At 46.1% G+C, this 22872-nt stretch overlaps 1 protein-coding gene across 1 annotated transcript in view; it reads left to right on the top strand.

Moving 5' to 3' along the window:
• Brwd1 (bromodomain and WD repeat domain containing 1) overlaps positions 1–22872 on the top strand; it is a 76064-nt gene that overhangs the window by 4732 nt on the left and 48460 nt on the right. Inside the window, exons 5-15 of the mRNA XM_051150297.1 lie at positions 4679–4829; positions 6670–6768; positions 7717–7877; positions 9066–9287; positions 12634–12734; positions 13947–14017; positions 14791–14891; positions 17515–17555; positions 18997–19095; positions 20789–20939; positions 21945–22079. Of these exons, the coding sequence (XP_051006254.1) occupies positions 4679–4829; positions 6670–6768; positions 7717–7877; positions 9066–9287; positions 12634–12734; positions 13947–14017; positions 14791–14891; positions 17515–17555; positions 18997–19095; positions 20789–20939; positions 21945–22079 (1332 nt within the window). The remainder of the gene's footprint in view (positions 1–4678; positions 4830–6669; positions 6769–7716; positions 7878–9065; positions 9288–12633; positions 12735–13946; positions 14018–14790; positions 14892–17514; positions 17556–18996; positions 19096–20788; positions 20940–21944; positions 22080–22872) is intronic.

Below are 22872 nucleotides of genomic sequence, written 5' to 3'. Positions count from 1 at the left end.
TTAACAAGATCTGACACCTTCACACAGACATACATGCAGTCACGTTAAATGTAAATAAATTGTCAAAAAAAAAAAAAAGGTAAGCACATTGTTATCAGCGTAGCTCACTTTGTAGCTCTGGCTGGCCTGAATCACAGCGATGTGTCTCTGGAGTGCTGAGGTTAAAGTCGTCGGTATTTGTAAGATCGCTGCTATAAAGGACTCGATAAGTCAGTTTACCTTTATAGGGTCTTAAGATAGCAGATCTTTATGAATGCTGTTATCCTAATCAAGGGAGGGCACTTGGCTGGGTCACTACCACATGGATAAGCAGCATTAGCACCTGTGTTAGCTGTGTGTGAAGACTGCTGGTGAACAGCTGGGTCACAGGGCCTGGTTGTGCTACTCACCTGATCACTGAGGTTTTTAATCTCCAGGATAAATGTCTCTTGTTTTTGTTTTTCTTTCTTCTTTCTTTCTTTCTTTCTTTTTTTTTTTTTTTTTTTTTTTTTTTGGTTTTTCGAGACAGGGTTTCTCTGTGTAGCCTTGGCCATCCTGGACTCACTTTGTAGACCAGGCTGGCCTCGAACTCACAGTGATCCGCCTGCCTCTGCCTCCCGAGTGCTGGGATTAAAGGCGTAGTGCTTTTTTTTAAAACTGTACTTTATTGGGGGTGTTTAGGCCTCAACCTCCCTTCCAACCTCCTAAGCTTTCATAGGAGAAGGTTAGTTGGGAGAGGAGGCCCCTTCACTTCTTCCAGCTGTTTAGGGTTGAAGGGTCTTAGAGGCTCTACCAGTCTCTGTTAATAGCAGAAGCAGCCAGCAGTGTCTTCCGTACTGCTGCACCCCAAGCGTTTCTCTCCATCTGTCTGCTCCAAACCGCCACACATCGTCTCTGGTCTCTTCGAACTGCTACACACCACAAGCCAACACTGCATGTCACACTGCGCTCTTTCTAGGCTCTCATATCCTGAGAGCCCTAGAGCAGGCCTTCTGTGTGCTACGCGAGGAAGGGCTTACCAGCTGGCAAAAGCTGCACTCCACATGAGGCAATTTATAGCTCTGGACAAACTAAAGATGAAATTCCACACTTGAGATTAAAACAAAAAAATATTTATTTATTTATTTTGGTTTTTCGAGATGGGGTTTTTCTCTATGTTATCTTGGCCGTCCTGGACTCGCTTTGTAAGGCTCAAATTCACAACGATCCACCTCCCTCTCTGCCTTTGGAGTGCTGGGATTAAAGGTGTGCGCCACCACGGCTGGCAAAACGAAAACATTTACCTAACAACTGAGCTTAGAAAAAACCCAAAACTTCCGTTACACACATCTTTATTTCGTTTTTGTTTTGTTGTTTGTTTGTTTGTTTGTTTTTTGAGACAGGGTTTCTCTGTGTAGCCTTGGCTGTCCTAGTCTTGCTTTATAGACCAGGTTGGCCTTAATCTTGGAGAGATCCACCTACCTCTGCCTCCCAGACGCTGGCCTTAACAGACAGCGCCACCATACCTGGCTGGCTCACGCTTTTTTTTACCTTCTTCCCTTCCTTCCTTCCTTCCTTCCTTCCTTCCTTCCTTCCTTCCCTCTCTCCTTTCTCTCTTTCTTTCTTTGCGTTGGTGTTTTGCCTGCATGTATGTCTGTGTGAAGGTGTCAGATTTTGGAGTTACAGACAGTTGTGAGCCGGGCATTGAACTCAGGACCTCTGGAAGAGCAGTCAATGGTCTTAACTGCTGAGCCATCTCTCCAGCCCCCAGACACATCTTTATTAATCAAAACAGGAACCATTATGCTCAAAACATTAACAACTTGCTTTTATTTTTAGATTTATTTATTTTGCGAACAAGGCCTCGTGTCGTTGCATGGTCATGGTGCTAATGATGGAGCTTGGTTGTAGGGTCTTCCTGTTCATGTGTGAAGCTCTGGGTTAAATCCTCCGAGCTGTAAACCACCAACACCCACCCAGACAGGCAGACAAGCCTACAGCCTCCGACTCAAGACTTGTTCTGCTAAGCCTGTCCAGGCTGTGTGTATATAGACAGGCGGGGTGAGGGGGTGTCCCACAGTCCACACCAGCCTCCAGCTAACATGTGCCTGCACGCTTCTGCCTCCCACGTGCTGGGGTTAAAGGTGTGGGCCGCCACGCCCGGCACGTCAGGCCCCTCATCGTTGGGTTTCAGTCCCCCCGTGTTTCTAAGTACTGAATTATCCAATCCTGTGTACTAAGAATTTTTAGAGTTGTTTACATAATTCAAGCAGAGTGTTAATAAAAGACCCAACATCCGAAGACCACTAGATTTGATGTGTCTTGTAAGTTTTTTGTTGGCATGTTTGCCTGGTGGTGGGGGAGATGAGTTGAGAAGTTGAAAGATACTTTATAACTTCTGTCACCCTTCATAAATAATACGTTTATGTTGGATTCAGGCTGTTTTATATTTGATAATTGAGAGATGTGGTTGTTAACCAATAGTTGAGGATGTATCAGGGTTTCTCTGGAGGTGTGTGTCCCAGAGTTTTAAGTTGTTGATGTCACTGGGCTGACGCCTGCCACCCTGAGTGTATGGTCATCCTGCCCAGTGCGGTTTGTCACTGTAGGTGCTGGGCATAAGGATTCAAATAGCCAGCGAGAATAAAGCTGAATGTGGTGGCCTGCACCTACCACACCAGCACTGTGGAGGCTGAGGCAGAGGAAAGCTGCAAGTTCAAGGCCAGCCAAGGCTACAAATGAAATTGTCTGAAAATAAAAACAAAGAAACTGGGCATGGTAGCACATGCCTCTGCGTTCAAGGCCAGTGTACACTCACTCTCGCTCTGTCTTTCCCTCCCTCCCTCCTTCCCTCCCTTTCTCCCTCCCTTCCTCCCTACCCCCCCCCCCCCCCATAGATGATGTTTATCTGTGTATATATCGGTCAGTTCTATTCCAGGTGCATGCATGCCATCTAATGGTGACATCTTTATGAGTTAAAAGTTACAGTTTTCTTTGTGTTTTCTCTTGTGGCTAGTTTTTATTCAAGTGTAGTTAACATTCTGTCTAATGATTCTATTTACAGTGTTGACTTTGATAAAAGCTGGATGTTGTTTTTCTTTTTTGGGGTGGGGGGTTCGAGACAGGGTCTCTCTGTAGCCTTGCCTGTCCTGGACTCACTTTGTAGACAAGGCTGGCCTTGAACTCACAGCGATCCCTCTGCCTCTGCCCCCAAGTACTGTGATTGAAGGCGTGTGCCACCACTACCCGGCTTTCTCTTTGCTTTTGTAAATGATCTACTCAGTCTAGTTCAGAAGTTGTCAACCTTTGGGGTCACCTAGCAGACGCCCTGCACACCGGCATTTCCAGTGTGATTCAGAACAGTAGCAGATTAAAGTGATGACGCAGCAAAGAAGTAATATCATGGCTGGGGTCACCACAGCATGAGGCACTGTAGCGAAGGGTCGCAGGGAGACCCACATGCAGAGGTGTGGGGCCATCTTTTCTTGGTCTTTTCAGTCTACTCAACCATGGCTGGCTTGGATCTTAATATGTAGATCAAGTTGATCTTGGACTTGAGTTCTGCCTTCCAATTGGGATTTTAGCTGTGCTTGGCTTAATTTCTTTTTACTGCTAAATGTTATAATGGCATTGTATATTTACTTAATCCATCTGTTACTGAAAATTGGTTTTTACCTTAATTGAAAAGAAGCTGTTCATCCACATAGGGCCTGGAGAGGCTGTGACTCGGTGCTCAGGGGCCGTGACATCCTTTTGTGAAGGACGACAGGTGGTTCCATTCCCGGCACCCACATGGCAGCTCATAACTGTCTGTAATTCCTGTTCCATGGAATCCAGGCAAAACAAAGTTTTTGTTTGTTTGTTTTTTAAATTATTTTTAATTGACTGCTTTTTGAGAAATAGTGCATGTCCTTGTTCCAGCACCATTTATTGGAGATATCTTCTGTGCTGAATCGAGTTTACACCGTCGTCAGAAATGGGTGCTGTAGAAGCACATCAGGCTCTCTGCACGCTAGGTCATCCCATGGTGTCTTCTCTGACACCACCCTCTTAAGTGCTACACCTCTGTAACAAGTCTTGAAATGCAGGACTGTTTGCCGCTTTTAAAGTTGACTTGGGGGCCGGGCAGTGGTGGCGCACGCCTTTAATCCCAGCACTCAGGAGGCAAAGGCAGGCGGATCAATGTGAGTTCCAGGCCAGCCTGGTCTACAAAGTGTCCAGGACAGCCAAGGCTACACAGAGAAACTCTGTCTTGGAAAAAAAAAAAAAAAGTTAAAAAAAAGATTGACTTGGCTTTTTTATGTCATTTGCATTTCAGTTTTAGAATAAAACCATCCCCTGGTGCACTCCTCTATTCCCTCTGCCCCCGGCACTCTGAGGCAGAGGCAAGTGGATCTTCTGAGTCTGAGGCCAGCGTAGTCTTAAGGAGTTCTAGGACAGCTACACAGAGAAGCCCTGTCTCAAATAAAATAAAATAAAATTGTCAATTTCTGTAAGGAAAAATAATTGGACTTTGATTAGAGTTCAATTTTTAGACAGTTTACTGTTTGCATTGTCTAATTTTTCTTGCTGTGTTTTGTAGTTCTCACTTTTGGGTTTTTTTTGTTTTTGTTTTTGTTTTTTTTTTTTTGGTTTTCACATTTTAACAGATGAGCATATATAAAATATTTGGGCACTGCTGTATGCAGTGTTGTTATTAACATTTTAACTCTGTAACCAGGTCTTGTCCAATAAGCATGTGGCTCCTGATCACCTGCTGCAGATCTGTCAGCGCCTCGGCCCAATGCTGGATAGAGAAGTCCCACCCAGCGTTCCCAGAGTCACTTCTCTGCTTGGTGCAGGAAGGCAGTCTTTGCTCCGTACTGCAAAAGGTACCTTAGTTTGAAGACGTGTTGTGCTTTGTGTCAGTAGCTGCGCTGTGCTTCTGAAGCTGTGTAAGCACTGTGCAAGGTGATGATGTAACTGATGTCGTGGACGATGAGCTCTCTGCAATTAGTGCAGATCTTTGAATTTTACCGTGTGTTTATGGGTCCTTTTGCATTTCAAAAATTGATAAAGACAGATGTTAAGCCGAAACGCTTGAATTTAAGATGTGCTTGAGGTTTTTATCAATGTGAGTCTTTGATTTTTCCATTTTGTAGTGCACTCATGACTTCAATGGATGTGATTATGTACGTCTAATAAACTCTTTAATGCTAGAATGATTTCTTCTGATCCTTAGATCTTAAAAGTCCTTTGTTATATGGAGAAGTGAGTTTAACAACAACAACAACAAAAAAATGGTAGCAGCTTGAAAAACATGCACCAAAAATGTAAACTTGTATGATTTCTTTTTCTTTTTTACTAACTTTTTTTTTTTTTTGGCTAAGTTATGAGCTAGGAACTATTTGGAACTGCTATACTTTGTCTGTTAGCTTCATATAGCTGACTTAGACTGAGTACCTGTGTGATAAGCTATATGCATACATGTGGCTACACTGCTAATGGGCACATGTGTTGCTTTTGATCTTGGCATCCTTGAGTTTCACTGGGACCGTTTCTGTTACAAGCTGTTGCTGATGAGATGCTGCCTCTTAGGTGCTCCTGTAGTGCCAAGCCTGACTGAGAACGGACCTGTTTTGCTTCTTGGTGTCATGCCAGCCCAGCTTGCCAGCCCTAGTCGTTTCATAGTGCCCCCTAGCCTTGCCGCACTGTGGCTAATCAGGGAACTCCCAGCTTCCTTTTCGGCGTTCCCGTTGACTTTGTAAATCTCCTTTGGTTAGTTCTTTGACAACAATTGGTTGGGTAGCACATTTTCATTTTCCTTGAGTCCAGTTTAGTGTTGTTTTGTGATGAGGCCTGTGTGAGAACTGTCAGACTTAGAGGCTTCGGCAAGGGGCCCTATTTCTGCTCCTGTTTTGTGCTAGTGTGAGAGGAACCATTCCATTCATGCAAAACATGGCATGCCTGTGAGTTTGGGGCACCTGAGGCTCAGTATAGCCTCTGCTTTGTTGTGCAGTTGTGAAGGGGGAGCGGAGCACGAGGTCTGTGTTGGCCGGTAGTGTTCTGTGTCCTGAGGAGAGGGCAGCTACTCCTCTTAGTGCGGTTCCTTCTGATCTGGGTGCGGCGCAGCTTTGGAAGGCTCACACACAGCCTGTGCATGAGCTCTTCTCTGAAGAGCTGCCCGCCTTCCACCCTGACGTGGGAAGCTGTTTGACTTGAACTCCCCCGTTCTCCTATTGAACTCAAGGCAAGGCAGTACTGGCCAAACACATTTCAGACCGAGTGTGTCAGGTTACAGGCTTTTAGGTGCATCAGAATATTTTAACATTCTCCACTTTTGAAACCCGGGGTCAGCGTGATGAGACTGCTCATCTTCAATGCTGTGTGCTGCTCTGCAGTGAACAGTAAAGCCCTCCTAGTGTCACCTGCAGTGACTCTCCTCAGAGGCCCTGGACCCCGTGAGCCGCAGTGCCCTCCTCTGTAAACGGGCACAAACACCTACCTCACAGGGTTGTTGTGAGGGCTCCGTGAGCTGCTGTACGTGGACTGTAAAGTGTTGTGCTGTCAGGGTCGCTGCTGTACCTGAGGTGTCCGGTGCCCCTCAGAAATAGTATATTAGTTGGTAAAACTTTGAATAAACAGTTTATTACAATATACGTAAGTATTCTATAAAATCGTTCTTTGGGTTAACTTTCAAGATTTTATGTGTATCTAAAATTCATTTTAAAGACTGCAGGCACACAGTGTGGAAGGGCTCTGCCTTTGCCGCTCTTCACAGAGGAAGACCTCCTGAAATGCCTGTGAATTACGGCTCCCCACCGAGTCTCGGTGAGTAAGGTTGCCCTTGCGATGCCAACACTGTCTTGAGTTTCATGAAGGCTGAACATGCAGAGGAAGCGCGGGTAGATAGAGTGTTGCTGCAGAAGTGTACGCACTGAGTCCCAGACTCCTGCCTGACTTAGGAGAACTGAGAAATGAGTGCACACAACAGACGGTGCTGTGTAGCACAGCGGAAGTGAGGACAGGGCGCACGTCTGTAAGGTGACGTGTGGCACAGCGGAAGTGAGGACAGGGAGCACGTCTGTAAGGTGACGTGTGGCACAGCGGAAGTGAGGACAGGGCGCACGTCTGTAAGGTGCTGTGTGGCACAGCGGAAGTGAGGACAGGGCGCACGTCTGTAAGGTGACGTGTGGCACAGCGGAAGTGAGGACAGGGTGCACGCCTGTAAGGTGACTATAGCACAGCGGAAGTGAGGACAGGGAGCACGCCTGTAAGGTGACGTGTGGCACAGCGGAAGTGAGGACAGGGTGCACGCCTGTAAGGTGACTGTGGCACAGCGGAAGTGAGGACAGGGCGCACGTCTGTAAGGTGACTGTGGCACAGCGGAAGTGAGGACGGCGCACGGCTGTAAGGTGACTGTGCACAGCGGAAGTGAGGACAGGGCGCACGGCTGTAAGGTGACTGTGGCACAGCGGAAGTGAGGACAGGGTGCACGGCTGTAAGGTGACTGGCACAGCGGAAGTGAGGACAGGGTGCACGGCTGTAAGGTGACGTGTGGCACAGCGGAAGTGAGGACAGGGCGCACGTCTGTAAGGTGACTGTGGCACAGCGGAAGTGAGGACAGGGTGCACGCCTGTAAGGTGACTGTAGCACAGCGGAAGTGAGGACAGGGCACACGTCTGCTGGGCTTGGTTACCCTCTAGAAGCTGTTTGGATCCGTTTTGGTTTTTAGGTATTGGCTCCCCCTTAACCGTCTCTGTTGTTTTTATTTCCTAGTGGAGATCCATCGTGGGAAACAGCTCACAGGGTGTTGCACTTTCAGCAGAGCGTTCCCAGGAACTATGTACCAGCACATAAAGATGCACAGGAGGATTCTGGGACATCTGTCTGCTGTGTACTGCGTAGCCTTTGATAGGACAGGACATAGAATCTTCACAGTGAGTACCCTGAGTGTTGCAGTGTGCTTCAGAACCTTCTAGCACATCTTAGAGAAGCCTAAGTCTGCTGCTTCCCCGTCATGTAGGTCTGCAGGGCCTCAAGGTTTATAGCCTAACATTTCAAGTGATAGCGCAGTGTAGTCAGCTAGGGTTGTTTGAGAGCGGTGGTTCCAGAACACGAAGACCGCTGGGCTGTCTGCAGCTGTCGGCACAGAGGCGCTGTTTTCAAATAGGACGAAACACACGACTGAAAGTTTCTCTCAGCCGATTTGAGACTTTAGGAATTAAGTTACAAGTTACATCGATATTAATATTTAGCATAAATAAACATGCTCCGTGCCCCCCCAGTCAGAATTCCCAGATAGATCATGCGTGATGACTCGTGCTTGCATAGACTAGTCCCTGATTTAGGGAGACGCTCATTATAAAGCAACTGTGTTCAAGTGATTATTTCCAAACTATTTAGGAGAAAAAAAGTTTTGGGTTTCTCTGTGTAGCCTTGGCTGTCCCGGACTCACTTTGTAGACCAGGCTGGCCTTGAACTCACAGCAATCCGCCTGTCTCTGCCTCCCAAGTGCTGGGATTAAAGGCGTGCACCACCACTGCTCGGCTTTGAGAAAAGTTTGTAAGTGGATTAAAAATGTACTGAGCAGGGGCTGGAGAGATGGCTCAGAGGTTAAGAGCACTGACTGCTCTTCCAAAGGTCCTGAGTTCAATTCTCAGCAACCACATGGTGGCTCACAACCATCTGTAATGAGATCTGGTGCCCTCTGTACATGCAGATAGAACATTGTATACATAATAAATAAATACATCTTTAAAAAAAAATGTACTGAGCTGTGCTGAATGCTGCCTGGTTTGAGGCTGTACATCTGAGACTCTTGCTCGCTTATTTGAAACTAGAATGCTGTTTTCACTACAGTATGTTGTCTGGTCCCGGGAATCTAGGTCTGTCCAGTGTAGGTTGGTGACCTGTGAGCGTCGGGTGGGACCCACTGCGTTATAGGGAGAGAACGTTGTGAAAACAGCTCACAGAGGAGTCTGACCCGGAGACAGTGTTTCTCTGGGCTTCCTGCTGACAGCAGCCCTGCGCAGTGTTTGCCTGGAAGGGGAGGGCTTAACAGCCTGGGTGGTGTCGGGTCTGTTCTTTGAGTTTAACATTTGTATTGGGGTGTTGCTTTTTCTTAGGGTTCAGATGATTGTTTGGTAAAGATATGGTCAACACATAATGGGCGCTTGTTGTCTACGTTAAGAGGGCATTCTGCAGAAATTTCAGACATGGCAGTGAACTACGAGAACACGCTGATTGCTGCCGGAAGCTGTGATAAGATCATTCGGGTGTGGTGCCTGAGAACGTGCGCCCCAGTTGCCGTGCTGCAAGGACACACGGGCTCAATCACGTCTTTGCAGGTAGCCTCTCGCCTAGTGACACACTTGGAATTGAAAAACAGTAAAATGGTGTGATTATATGATTTAAACTTGGATATTATTTTTGTTTGTTTGTTTGTTTGGTTTTTCGAGACAGGGTTTCTGTATGTAGTCCTGGCTGTCCTGGACTCACTTTGTAGACCAGGGAGGCCTCTGTACTACGATTACAGGCATGAGCCACTGTGCCCAGCTTAAAAGTTATTTATTTATTTTATATTTTGGTTTTTCGAGACAGGGTTTCTCTACATAGCTTTGTAGACCAGGCTGGCCTCAAACTCACCCCGTTCTGCCTGCCTCTGCCTCCTGAGTGGCGTGCACCACCACGCTCGACTCTTAAATTTTATTGTTATTTATGTGTTACGGTTGTTTTGTTTGCATCTGTGTTGGTTCACCATTGTGTATGCAGTGCTCCTGAGGGCTGTCTGCGAGCTCCTTTGTGTGAGTCGGGGAGAGCTGACACCTGAGCCACCTCTAGCTCCACAGATACGTATTTTTACAGAATACATAAGCCAGGATTTCTGAGTGACTCACTGGCTGCTTTGTGATTGAATTGGATGACAGCTTGTTACAAATTGGCAAGAGGTTTTGTTTCTGTTCAGAACTTGTAGGTTTGGATGAATTGTTAAAATTTATTTTAAATATGTTTTTTCTATAATAAGTGGAAAGTAGCTTTCAGCTTACATGAAGTGTAGAAAACTGTAGGAGGTCCCCGTGGCCGGTCAGCTGTGGGCCAGTCCTGCTTGACCATGCGAGCTGGTGTCTAAAGCAGATTCTGCCAATGTCCGGTTCGTCTGTAAATGGTTCATCTTGTCATTCTAAAGCATAGTCATTTCTTTGAGAAACAACCTGCTTGTTAATGTAAAAATCGGCAGTTGTCATGTAAATAGATTGATTTTATTTAGTTAGAATTGGGAGCAAAAGAGAGCTTGCACATAGAGCTTGTGGTTGGTTGCTGTAGTGTTGAGGGACACTTGAGTCCCACCTCTCACTGCTGGCTGCTTCCTTGCCGGTGTCTCCTGTTGGAGGGATTTAGGTTACTCATCTGTAGCCTGTGTTTTGGATGTAGCTTTCTGTATTGCTTACCACCTTGCTTTGTGTTTCTCAGTTTTCTCAGCTAGAGCAGTGGTACACTGTTTATGAAGTGGCCTGCAGGGCTAGCTAGCCCTGGCTGTCCTGGAACTCAGCGATCTGCCTGTTGAGTGCTGGGATTAAAGGTGTGCGCCATCACACGCAACCTTTAATTACTATTATTTATGTTTTGTTTTTGTTTTTTTGAGATAGGGTTTCTTTGAGTGCCCTTGGCTGTCCTGGACTCCCTTTGTAGACCAGGCTGGCCTCGAATTCACAGCGATCCACCTGCCTCTGCACTTGCTGAGTTTATAGGTGTGTGCCGCTGAGCCAGGCTTGCTTAGTGCTGTTACTGTTTTAAATCCTGTTCTCAGGCTGAATTAGGCTGTCAGCTGGGTTATAAGGCTTCTAGTGACATGTGTTGCTGTCTTTGATTTGGATTTGATTGAAAGTACAGAGATGGTTCCATTTTCCTGTGTAGCTTAAGTCTGCTCTGTTGTAGTATGCTTATGGCCAGGGCTTGAGAATTCCTGGCCATAAGAGAGGTTGTAGCCGCTGCTGTTGCTGGAGTGTCACCCTGAGACGCCAGCTCTGCACGGGCTCCGCAGGACTCCGTGTAATTGGAATCTTTTCAGCAGAAATCATTGTAAAAGACGTGGAGCGTGCACATGCACACAGTAAAGGTTAGCAAGGACAGATTAAGATTAGATGGCGTGGATGTGGTGCACAGTGCTTGGTAACCCCAGCGTTGAGGAGGATCACTAATTCAGAAAGCACATGGGTTACATAGTGATGTAGAGCTGACCAAGGATACAAAGTGAGACTGTCAGGGCGGCAGCACTGCCTGACAGCTGTAAGAAACAGTGTCTCACTCCAGGCAGGGTTAGTGAAGCTCTGATGGAGTGAAACTGGCCAGCGACTTTGTGTCTAGACGTTTGATGCAGAACACATGTGACTTGAGTCAGAGCATTTTTATAGACACCGCAGGCTCAGCATTTCTGGTTTTTCTGGGCTCAAGGCCTAGGAAGCCTTGTTTTTGTGTTGTTGCCTCAGCCCAGTTTCCAGTTTTTCTCTTGCTTGGTTTTTGAGACAGGATCTCTCTGTGTAGGCCTGGGACTCACTTATAGACCAGGCTAGCTTTGCCTCAGATCCACCTGCCTCTGCAGTGCCACCACTGCCCAGCTAACTTGTTGGATAGCACACTGTATACCTGCCAAATACAGTTGTCTTTGTTGGTTGGTTTGTTTTTTCCAGACTGGGTTTCTTCATGGATCCCAGGTTGTTTATGAACTACATTGTTTATGTAGATAAGGCTGGCCTCGAACTCACAGAGATCAGCCTTCCTGCCTCTGCCTCCCGAGTGCTGGGATTAAAGGCGTGTGCTGCCACTGCCACCGCCACCACCCAGCTACAAATGTCTTTCTTACTCTGATGTTTCAGTAGAACTTGGTGTTGTCTTTAGCTCTGTTTATTTTGTAAGGTGGCCAAGTCATGGTGTCTTTGCCATGTACTTTGTGTTTCCGTCTCCAGTGTCTGACCTCCCATTGTTTGCCACCACGTGTAAGATGGCACCTTTGTCTCCTACTTGGGTCTGACTTTGTTTTTCCATTTGTCATTATGCCCGTATACTTTCCGTCCTTGGGTTTGAGTTTTACCTGAGTAGTGTTAGTATTGAGGCTCGGGTCTGTGTGCTTCAGTATTCTAAAGCTAGGACTTGACCATGACAAAGTCTATGTCAAAATCTTTCTGGTTCTTGTTGACTCATTTTGAAAACTCTTTAGAACCACATGTGAGATAACATGTACTGTTAAAGACCTGTGGCTTATGTCTCCTGGTGAAGAAAAGCTAAGGCCTAGGGTGGCCTTCAGACCATAAAAATAAAGTTGCCAGGACCTTATCTAAGTTAAGCCTTCAACCAGCTCATCTAAGTTAACCCATCCACCTCATCTCATCCAGCCAGGTGGCCAGCTGCCTTCCAGGCCCACAATCTTTCTCCCTACCAAGAAGTCTCACCTTCTACTTTGCCCAGCTATAGGCTGTCAGCAACTTAAAAAAAATGTTCATTTGTGTTTTGCCTGTGTGTGTGTCTGTGTGAAGGTGTCAGATCTTAGAGTTTAGACAGTTGTGAGCTGCCACCTCACCTGTAGTTTGAGTTTCTAATTTACTTAGCATGTTGGTCGATGTGAGCTTGGGGCAACTGCTAAGGTTTAAACTAAGGAGAAACTCTGGAAGGTGATTCATACGTGTTTTTGATTTTCAGTTTAGCCCAATGGCCAAAGGACCTCAGAGGTACATGGTTTCTACTGGTGCTGATGGGACTGTTTGCTTTTGGCAGTGGGATTTAGAGTCTTTGAAGTTCAGGTGAGTGATTTTTGAGGTTTTCAAGGCAATGTTTCTTTCTGTAGCCCTGGCTGTCCTGGACTCACTTTGTAGACCAGGCTGGCTTCAAACTCACAGAGATCCACCTGCCTCTGCCTCCCAAGTGCTGGGATTAAAGGTGTGAGCCACCACGGACTGGCTCAGGTGAGTGATTTTATGTGGTAGTTTCTCTTTAATGTAGAGGTGACTATCTAAAAGGAAATTTCATTCTCCTGAAGTTAATTTGTTACTGCCTGTGCTTTATATCAATTTCACTGTACCAGAAAGGGTTAAAGGATTTTTTTTCCCTTTGCTCATCTTTGTTTAAGCAAATTCAAATAATACTAATTTAAAAGATGATAGAATGGAGGGTTAGGTATGTAATCAGAAATCTAGGCAGTAGCCCTGGATTCAAGAACTTTTGCTTGGAGAACAGTGGCTACAGCTGAGAGTTGAGTTCTCAGTCTAGTGATGTTCATGGACCGTGGGAACCTGATCCTTCGTTTGATTTGCGGAGAACTTGTCAAATAATTAAGGAAAAAAAATTTTTTTTAGATGGTCTCACTATATAGTTCTCGCTGGCTTAAAACTTGCTATGTAGACCAGACCAGGCTGGCCTCTTTAACTCACAGGGATCTGATTGCCCCTTCTGAGTGCTGGGATTAAGAGTTTGTGACATTAAGGCAGAAACTTGAGGGGTATGTCTTGATTTAAATTGGGAGATTTTTAAGTACATTTGTTGTTGTTGCCGTGTTGGTGAACAGATCCTGGAGATGACGCATATGCAGCAAATGCTGCATGTGAATTTATAGCACACCCCGTCACAGAGGTGGAGCTTGTTGTTCCATCGCACCCACATGGAGGTCCACTGTCACGGCGCCCTTGAATTTGTGTCATTTATGTGGCGCTTGTGACCTCACCTAGATGTGGTCTGCTGCACGCAAGCAGCGAGTGACCAGTCGACTGCATCGCCTAGTGTTAGTGTGCTAGGTCTGAGGAATGGTGAGGGCCAGCGAGGTGGCTCTCAGGGTAAGAGCGCCTGCTCTGGAGACCTGAGGACCTGAGTCACACCTCACCTCCGTGAGTGCCCCATGGCATGTGTGCCCCCATATGTACACACACAGATGCACACTCAGTGACCACACATAAGCCTCCAGTGCTCTAATTGAATGTGTTAACGTGTGTTCTAAAGGCACATATCATCTTCTTTTCAAGTCCACGGCCCCTGAAGTTCACAGAGAAGCCGAGGCCTGGCGTTCAGATGCTGTGTTCCTCCTTTAGTGCTGGTAAGATAACACCTGACGCTGTTGATTCAGTCAGCAAGGAGACAGGTGCTTCTGTCTTCCTGTCATTAGCTATGACGTACGATGCTCATTTGAATTGTTTCTGGAGCTTACTAAGTGATTTTTTTAATACAGATTTTTAAGTACTGGGTTTAAGGGAACAAAGACACAGAGGACATGGTGTAGGCTTGATAAAGGAGAGGTGACAGGACGCTCCTCCCATGCTGCTCTTTCCCTCTATGGTGTCTAACCGAATTCAGTCACAGATACGGAAGAGAGAATTCCCAGCAAGGAAGCCCGCAGTGTCCATATAAGGTGCTCTAGGGTTATGCGGCCATTTAGTTGTAGGATATTGTTTTCTTTTTTTCTGCCTAAATAAATGTTTTTAAATTTGACACAGAATCTTGATGACATTGTTCTCCTTATTCTCTTCTTGTACAGTGGACTTGTTTGGCAAATTTTGTAGACTAGGCCTAGTGCTTTTTCCTCAGGAAGTGAGTGACACTGGTTCAGGTGCACTCTGCACACGGAAGCATTTGCCTTGTTCCTGGGCTTTAGGCACTGACGCGCAGTGTAGCACTGCTGTGTGTGTTAGTAAAGCCCAGTGGGAGTAGCTTTTTCATTGAGGCTTTGTAAGCTTACTTGAGGAACTGGAGGACAGATGGATGGAGATGACGGTAATTTTGGAGTGAGAGAACTTTCTTGTATGCATAGAAGTGTGTTTGTTAGTGCGTTTGTTGCAAACTACAGTTTTAAACTTTAACGTTTTGTTTCAGGTGGTATGTTTTTAGCTACGGGTAGCACTGATCATGTAATCAGAATGTATTTCTTGGGGTTTGAAGAACCTGAAAAAATCGCTGAACTTGAGAGCCACACTGTAAGCATTTATTCATTTTTAAAATTCTATAAATTTATCATTAGTTCTTTTACTGCTAAGACCACTTTTACTAATTTACCTGAGTTTCTTTTTCTTCTCTGTCTTTAACAGATTACTTTTATTTTAAATCACATTTCCCCCTTTGGGCTTTCTGAGATAGGATCTGCTCTGCTTCGTCTGTAGTGTTCTCTCACACTCCACGTCCTCCCCCCTCCCCTGCCTCTGAGTGCTAGAGTTACAGTGCATGCCGCTCTGCCTCACTTTTCTTTCTTTTTAAAAATGACACGTGTATGTGTGGGTCTGTTGGTGAGGTGGTATGCCCGCTTGAGTACAGGAGCTGGAGTAGGGTTAGGTCTGCTGGAGCTGGAGCTGCAGCAGTTGTGAGCCTGCTCCCCGTGGTGAGTGCTGGGAACTGTCCTCTGGTCCTCTCGGAGAGTAGTGTGTGCTCTTTCTTAACTGATGAGCTGTCCTGCCAGCCCTGCTGTCCTGCTTACTTGTAGTGATAGTTGACGAGAGTTAGATTTTATCCATCCATCCATTATCTATCTGTGTGTCCATCCACCCACCTATCTATCCACCCATCCATTATTTGTCCATCCAATCCTCTATGAGAGTGTGTATATGTTTGGATTATATTCTTTTTGTTTGTTTGTTTTGTTTTTGTTTTTTGAGACAGAGTTTCTCTGTGTAGCCTTGGCTGTCCTGGACTCCCTTTGTAGACCAGGCTGGCCTCGAACTCAACAATCTGCCTGCCTCTGCCTCCCGAGTGCTGGGGTTATAGGTGTGCACTACCACACCCGGCTTTTGGATTATATTCATTCCCCACCATACCCCACTCAACTCTCTACCCACCCAGCTTTTTGGTGTCTTCCTCCCACCCCCAATCAGGGTCAGTTTGTGCTACCCAAATATCCTTGGAGGTATGGCCTTCCACTGGAGTGTGGTCAACATATGCACTGATGAGAACACTGACCTTAGCTGTACGGTGGTGACACACACCTTTACTCTTAGCACTTGGGAGGCAGAAGCAGGCAGATCTGAGCTCCAGGCCAGCCTGGTCTATAGAGTGAATTCCAGGACAGCCAGGGCTACACTGAGATACCCTGTCTCAAAACAGCAACAAGAAAGGAAATGGACCTTTTCTTGCTGTGAGCTATCAATTGCTGACAGCTTCCCCTCTAGCGGCATAGCTCTGTGGTGGGCTCGCCTCCGCGCTGGGGTCGGACAGGTCCTGTACATACTGTCACCTGTGTGTTCATGTGTGCACTGCCCAGCTGTGTCCAAAGACACCGTTGCCTCTGCAGAGTAGCCATATTCTGAAATATGAAGTCACATGCTTGCCTGCCTTTCTTTTCCTTTTCTTTGCGATAGGGTTTCTCTGTGTAGCCTTGGTAGTCCTGGAACTTGCTCTGAAGACTAGGCTGCCCTTTGACTCCGTGTCCCGAGGGCTGGGATTACAGGCGTGTGCCACCACCGCCCCAACATTAGCCCCATTCTTGATAATGACGACCTCAAACACACCCGTTATTTTAACCGAGTTTGGGAAGTTAGAATGCTGTTTTGGGAATGTCTAGTAAGCTACTGGTTAGTATCTTAGAGTATTTGTAAAGGGCAGGGTTGTCTTTAGTGGGAAGTTAGACTAGGGTGTGCAGGGTGCTCACTGGGTAAAGTGCTTGTTGTAGGAACATGGTGACCTGAGTTTGGAGCCCAGTGTAACCCAGTGCTGAGATGGGGACACTCAGGTCCCCCTTGGCAGCCAGTCCTACTAGGTCCAGTGAGGACACTGACTCAGAATGTAAGATAAAGAAGGGTAAGCAAGGACACTCACACCTGCTTCTGACCTCACATGCATGTGCGCAGGAAAGACCCTGTGCATCCACATCCACACATGGCACACACAGGAACAACATTATTAAACCTATAAAAAATTTTATACATTTAAGTATTTGTGTTTATGAGTCACTTGTTTGTCTAGTGCCCTTTGAGCACTGAAGAGGGTCAGATTTCCTGGAACTGGCAATGCCACATGGTTGTGAGACACCGTGCATGTGCTAGGAACCAACACCAGTCCTTGGGTTTCATGGGAAACAGTCCATATTCAGAGCTTATTTAATGAGTAGATAGGTTCAGGTTGTGCTAAAACATAAATAATCAAAGTGATACATCTTTTTGGCTTCGTACAGGCTGCTTCGATTACCTTGCACACATTAACTTTGCTTGCCATTGACGTCCTGGTGTAATTTTAAACACAGCTGTAGTATGTGTGCCAGTCTTTATGAGTGTGGTTCTTTTGAAAAGGTCTCCGTGGACCCCTAATGGCTTTCCATAGATTTGACACACACACAATGATCGGCCAAGTCAGTTTCCCCTAGTGAACCAAGGTATTTATTTATTGTTTTGGAGACAAGGACTCTATGTAAATTTGGCTGTTCTGGAGCTTGTTAAGTAGACCAGGCTGGCTTTGAACTCACAGTGATCCACCTGCCTCTGCCTCCTGAGTGCTGGCATTAAAGGCGTGCACCACCACGCCCGGCTCCCAGTGTGTTTCTTAGTAAGTAAACTTGTTCAGTGAATTAATAGGTAACGTAGACACTAGTTTTCATATTTGCTTTTTCTCCTTTAGGACAAAGTTGATAGTATCCAGTTTTGTAACAATGGTGACCGGTAAGTGTTTGCTGCATTTGTGTATGTTTTCAGGCAAGTGAAATAACACTACTTACTCTTTTAGCTATTAAATATTTTCCTGCTTGCTGTTTTCTGCAGTTCCATTTTTATTTGTAAGGTATAATGACACATCTTGACAGTTCGAATGACGATCGCCTTATGCCCTTTGTGGTGGTGCCTGTTGGTCCTGAGGATAAACTCTGCCTTGTGCATGGCACCTAGTACTCTGCCAGTGAGCTGGGATGCCGTCCCATGCTTAACTTTTCTGACGTTGAGATCTACTCAGCAGTTTTAAAAACAGCATACCTCACTGTTAACTTTACTACTCTGACCTGTGTGCTGCAGTACGTCTCAGCAGGTGGAGCATGGTGAGATTTTAGAGCTGTGTGGTGAAGAGTTAGCTGTTAACTAGAGTCCATTCCTGAACAGAAGGTTAAGAAAAATCCTCAGGAGCAAGCATTTGATAATCCATAGTGCAGCTGTCTTCTGGCCTCTAGGATATGGCTGGTTTCTTTTTCAAAGCATAGTTTTAAAATTTGAATTTCAACCTGGGCCTAGTGGTACACGCCTGTAGTCCCAGTACTCAGAGAGGCAGAGGTAGGTGGATTGCTCTGAGCTCGAGGCCAGCCTGGTCTACTAAGCAAGTCCAGGACAGCCAAGGAAGGCTACACAGAGACACTTGAATTTTATAGTTTATATTTCATGTCTGTTGAGTTAGAGTTTAAAAAGGACAAGCTTAAGATGGACTTTCTGGGGCTGGAGAGATGGCTCAGAGATTAGGAGCACTGGCTTGTCTTCCAAAAGTCCTGAGTTCAATTCCCAGCAGCCATGTAGGGGCTCACGAGCATCTATAATGAGATCTTGTTCCCTCTTCTGGTGTGCAGGCAAAACACTATATATAATAATTAAATAAATCTTAAAAAAAAAAAAAAAAAGATGTAGTTTCTGGGGGCTAGAGGGATGGCTCAGAGCACTGGCTGCTCTTCCAGAGGTCCTGAGTTCAATTCCCAGCAACCATATGGTGGTGGGTCACAACCATCTGCAATGAGATCTGGTGCCCTCTTCTGGCGTGCAGGTGTAAATGTAGGCAGAACACTGTATAAATAGTAAGTAATTCTTAAAAAAATAAAAAGGGATGGAATATCTGGTGCTGCTAACCTTCCCACGGCTTTAATTTGTTCTTTTTCCCCTTCTCTAAAGAACATTGCTCTCTCTTATATTGTTTTCCCAAAACTCAGTGTGGAACAACTGAGTTTTGTAGTATGTTCTACTTTGTAAATCAGGGTGGTTTTCCCCCTTAGTGGTGCCCTGAATGGTCTGAGCTCTCTCTGACCCTGTAGATCACGGTCATCAAGGCCACTGCTTTAAGTCTGCATTGTGCTTGATGTCAGGTGTAGCACTTGGTAGCCGTATGTGAGTGGATTTTCTTGAATGTTTCAAGGTTCTTGAGTGGTAGCAGAGATGGAACAGCGCGGATTTGGAGGTTTGAACAGTTGGAATGGAGAAGCATTTTACTGGATATGGCCACCAGAATCTCAGGGTAAGTCACTGAAATTGTTTATCACACAGAGGCAAGTTGTTGGCGTGCTACTCTGATGTGTTGTTAATTTTGATGGGAGAGTTTAAATACCTTCTACATATTATGAATAACTTACCTGAGTGAATTGACTATTGTGTTTTTAAATACTCAGTCTCAGAGATGAAATAGTGAAGGAAAGTAAGGGCACATGTGTATTTATTACTTTGACCAAACTTGCCAGAAAGTAGAGTAAAGGAGAAAGGATTTATTTTGGTTCATAGTTTCAGGGGTTTCAGTCTGTCATGGAAAGGGATGGAGCAGAGCAGTATCCCGCTAGGCTGGTTCAGGAAGCAGAGAACAGGGAGAAGGGGGTAGCCAGGGCCCATGGCGTGCACCCCGTGACCTGCCTCCCACCTGTCACCACCTCCTAGTGATGCCTCATGAATCCAGAGGAAGCTGTGATTAACCTATTGTCCTTAGGTCTCCTTGTGCATTAAAACGTCACAGGCATGAGCCTGGTGTAGGGGCGCACACCTGTAATCCCAGCACTCAGGGAGGCAGAGGCAGGTGGATCACTGAGTTCGAGGCCAGTCTGGTCTACAAAGTAGTCCAGGACAGCCAAGGCTACACAGAGAAACCCTGTCCCCGGGGGAGGGGGAGGGGGAGGGACTTGGAAACTTTGCATGCTACAGTTGTGGCTTATAATATGGCCTAATGCTGGGTTCCATGGTGCACACTTTTAATCCCAGTGCTGAGGAGGCAGGCAGATTTTTTTGAGTTTGGGGCTAGCTTGGTCTATGTATGGAGTTCCAGGACAGCCAGATGGTAGGCTTTGAAAGGCGAATATTACTCTTTCCTTTGTCTGGTATTTTTTTTTTTTTTTTTTTTTTTTTTTTTTTTGTCTGGTAATTTTTGTCTTTTATTCTCATGTAGGTACCTGTTATGAAGCATTTATCATGTCTTAGTTTCCTTTTTGTCACTGTGATAAAATACGCTGACAAAAGCAACTCAAGTGAAGGCAGAGACTTGAGGCAGGTAGTCACATCGCCTTCCTAGCGAGAGCAGGCAGTGGCAATAGCTGTGTCCTACACTCGCCCGGTCAGGATTCTCTGCTTTATCTTCTCTGGAGAAACAATTACTTAGGAGAAACTGTTTCTGGAGAAACAGAAACTTAGGAGTTGGTTTTGGGTGAGGAGCAGAGTAGAACATTGTGGTTTTGTACGTGGCCATGGTGTCCTAGACTCCACCCTGACCGCACAGCTGCCCGAGCCCACTTGAAGTTAGTTTGCTCTCGGCTGATAAATAGATGCAGGATGGTCACACGGATGCCTCTGTGCCCTCGCTCCCCCTTTCTTTCTGGCTTCATGTGGCACAGGCTCCCTCTCCTCCCTGCTTGCTAGTTACAAGCCTGTCCACTGCCGCGTGTGGCTTTATGTGCTGGTGACCTACCCCAGTCTGTGACTGCCAGCAGGCTCCACCAGCTGCACTTCATCTCGGCCCCTGCTCTTTTTGTCATGTGTACTGATGCGGGGACTGTGTGCCGTGTGTGATCTGATCTGCTGTCTCTGTCTGTAGCCCTGGCTGTCCTGGAACTCCTCACTGTTTACGCCAGGCTGCCTGGAGCTCAGATCCACCTGACTGCCTCCCGGAAGCTGGGATTAAAGGAGTGTGCCACCTTCCCAAGTGAGTTTACACAGTGTCTTTGCTTTGTTAGAGACACATCTTCGGAAGAGGAGAGGTTTATGAAGCCCAAAGTCACAATGATAGCTTGGAATCAGGATGATAGCATTGTTGTCACAGCCGTGAACGACCATGTCCTCAAAGTGTGGCACTCTTACACTGGGCGGCTACTTCACAACTTACTGGTAGGTAGTTAATTAAATGTGATAATTGCAAAGTCTTCATTTACTAATTTGTAATATTTATGTATATGAGTGTCTAACACTATTACACTGGGCAGCTGCTTCACAACTTACTGGTAGGTAGGTAGTGTAACGTGATAATTCAGAAATCTTAGTCTACTAATTTTTAACATTTTTATATGTATGAGTGTCTACGTGTGTGTATGTGTACCATGTGTGTGCCTGGTGCCCACAAAGATGAGAAGCAGGTGCCAGGTCACTCTGGAACTGGAATGAAGCCCATTGTGACCTGCCATGTGGGCTCTGGAAATTAGACCTGGCCCAAGAACCTGAGAGCCATGTTTTTACCACAGAGTTTTGTTTTCTTTTGTTTTGAGACAGGGTTTCTCTGTGTAGCCTTGGCTGTCCTGCACTCACTTTGTAGACCAGGCTGGCCTCGAACTCACAGAGATCCACCTGCTTCTACCTCTGAGTGCTGGGATTAAAGGACTGTGCCCACGCCTGGAGCCCTGACCCTTTTAAAATATTCATTTATTATTATTATCATATAATTTATGTAACTGTGTGTAGAAGTCCTCCCTGCCTTGGAGTTAAAGCTGTGTGGAGACCACAGTGGCTGTTGGGACGTGAACTCTGGAGGAGCAGCGCATCCACTTACCCACTGAGCGCTTCTCCAGCACCTAAGCTTTGTTGTGGTTTCTCTGTGTAGCCCTGGCTGTTCTGGACTCGATTTGTAGACCAGGCTGTCCTCAAACTCACAGGGATCCTCCTGCCTCTGCCTCCCGAGTGCTGGGATTAAAGGCGTGCGCCTCCACCGCCCGGCCCTCTTAAGCTTTTAAATCAGGACATTTTTCCTTTGGAACTGTAACATTAATGTTTATTTAAGTGATTCAAGTGATAGAATTTTTATATACATGTATAAATCACTGTCACTAGTATACTTTAAAACTCTTATGTAGTAATATAACTTGCAAACTGTCCTTAATATTGTGACTTTGTTGAATAAAGGGACATGCTGATGAAGTGTTTGTTTTGGAGACACATCCCTTTGATTCCAGAATTATGTTATCTGCAGGACACGATGGCAGCGTCTTTATATGGGATATTACAAAAGGCACCAAGATGAAACATTATTTTAATATGGTAAGTAAAGTGAGTTCATTTGTGCTTTTTTGGTTATGAGAGTTAGCCAGAAGCTGACTGACATGCCACAGCAACTTTGGCACAGGTCAATGGTAGCTGAATCTTAGGGAGCGTCTGATAGCCATCAAGCATTCACACGTTACCTAGATAGGTTTTTGATTCTGCATTCATTTCAGTGTGCTTTTTCATTTATTTTATGTGTGAGTATATCTTGCCTGTGTACAATGTGTGTGCAGTGTCCACAGAGGCCAGAAGATAGCAGCAGATTCTCTGCAAGTGGAGATTGAGATGGTTGTGAGCCCTGTGGGTGCTGCTGGGCATTGAACACTGGGTCCCCTGGAAGAGGAGCCTGTGCCCTTAGCTCCTGAGCCATCCCTAGTCCTGTGAGCCCTGTGGGTGCTGCTGGGCATTGAATACTGGGTCCCCTGGAAGAGGAGCCTGTGCCCTTAGCTCCTGGGCCATCCCTAGTCCTGTGAGCCCTGAGTAAGATGAGTTGGTTGTTAGAGTCGGGACGACGTCAGTGTTCAACTCAGCTCTGCGTTAGTTGCCCCGATGGCTTTCGTAGTGATAGCTGGCTGCCTGGGTCAGGATCCCTTGCAGAACGGATGGATTGTGTGTATTAGATGGCTGAGCTGTCACTCTCGACCTCTCGGTAGCCTGCTCCTGCTGTTTTCTCTCTCTGCCCTCCCCCACATGGCAGCTCATACCTGTCTGTAGCTTCAGGTCTTAATTCACAGGTACAATGTGTAAAGCTGGCCAGGCATAGTGGCTCATACCCATAATCCCAGCACTC

Source organism: Acomys russatus, chromosome 8, assembly GCF_903995435.1.
Source record: "Acomys russatus chromosome 8, mAcoRus1.1, whole genome shotgun sequence".
Lineage (NCBI taxonomy): Eukaryota > Metazoa > Chordata > Mammalia > Rodentia > Muridae > Acomys > Acomys russatus.
The sequence above is the reverse complement of the archived record's forward strand: the minus strand, read 5'-3'. Positions and strand labels throughout refer to the sequence as shown.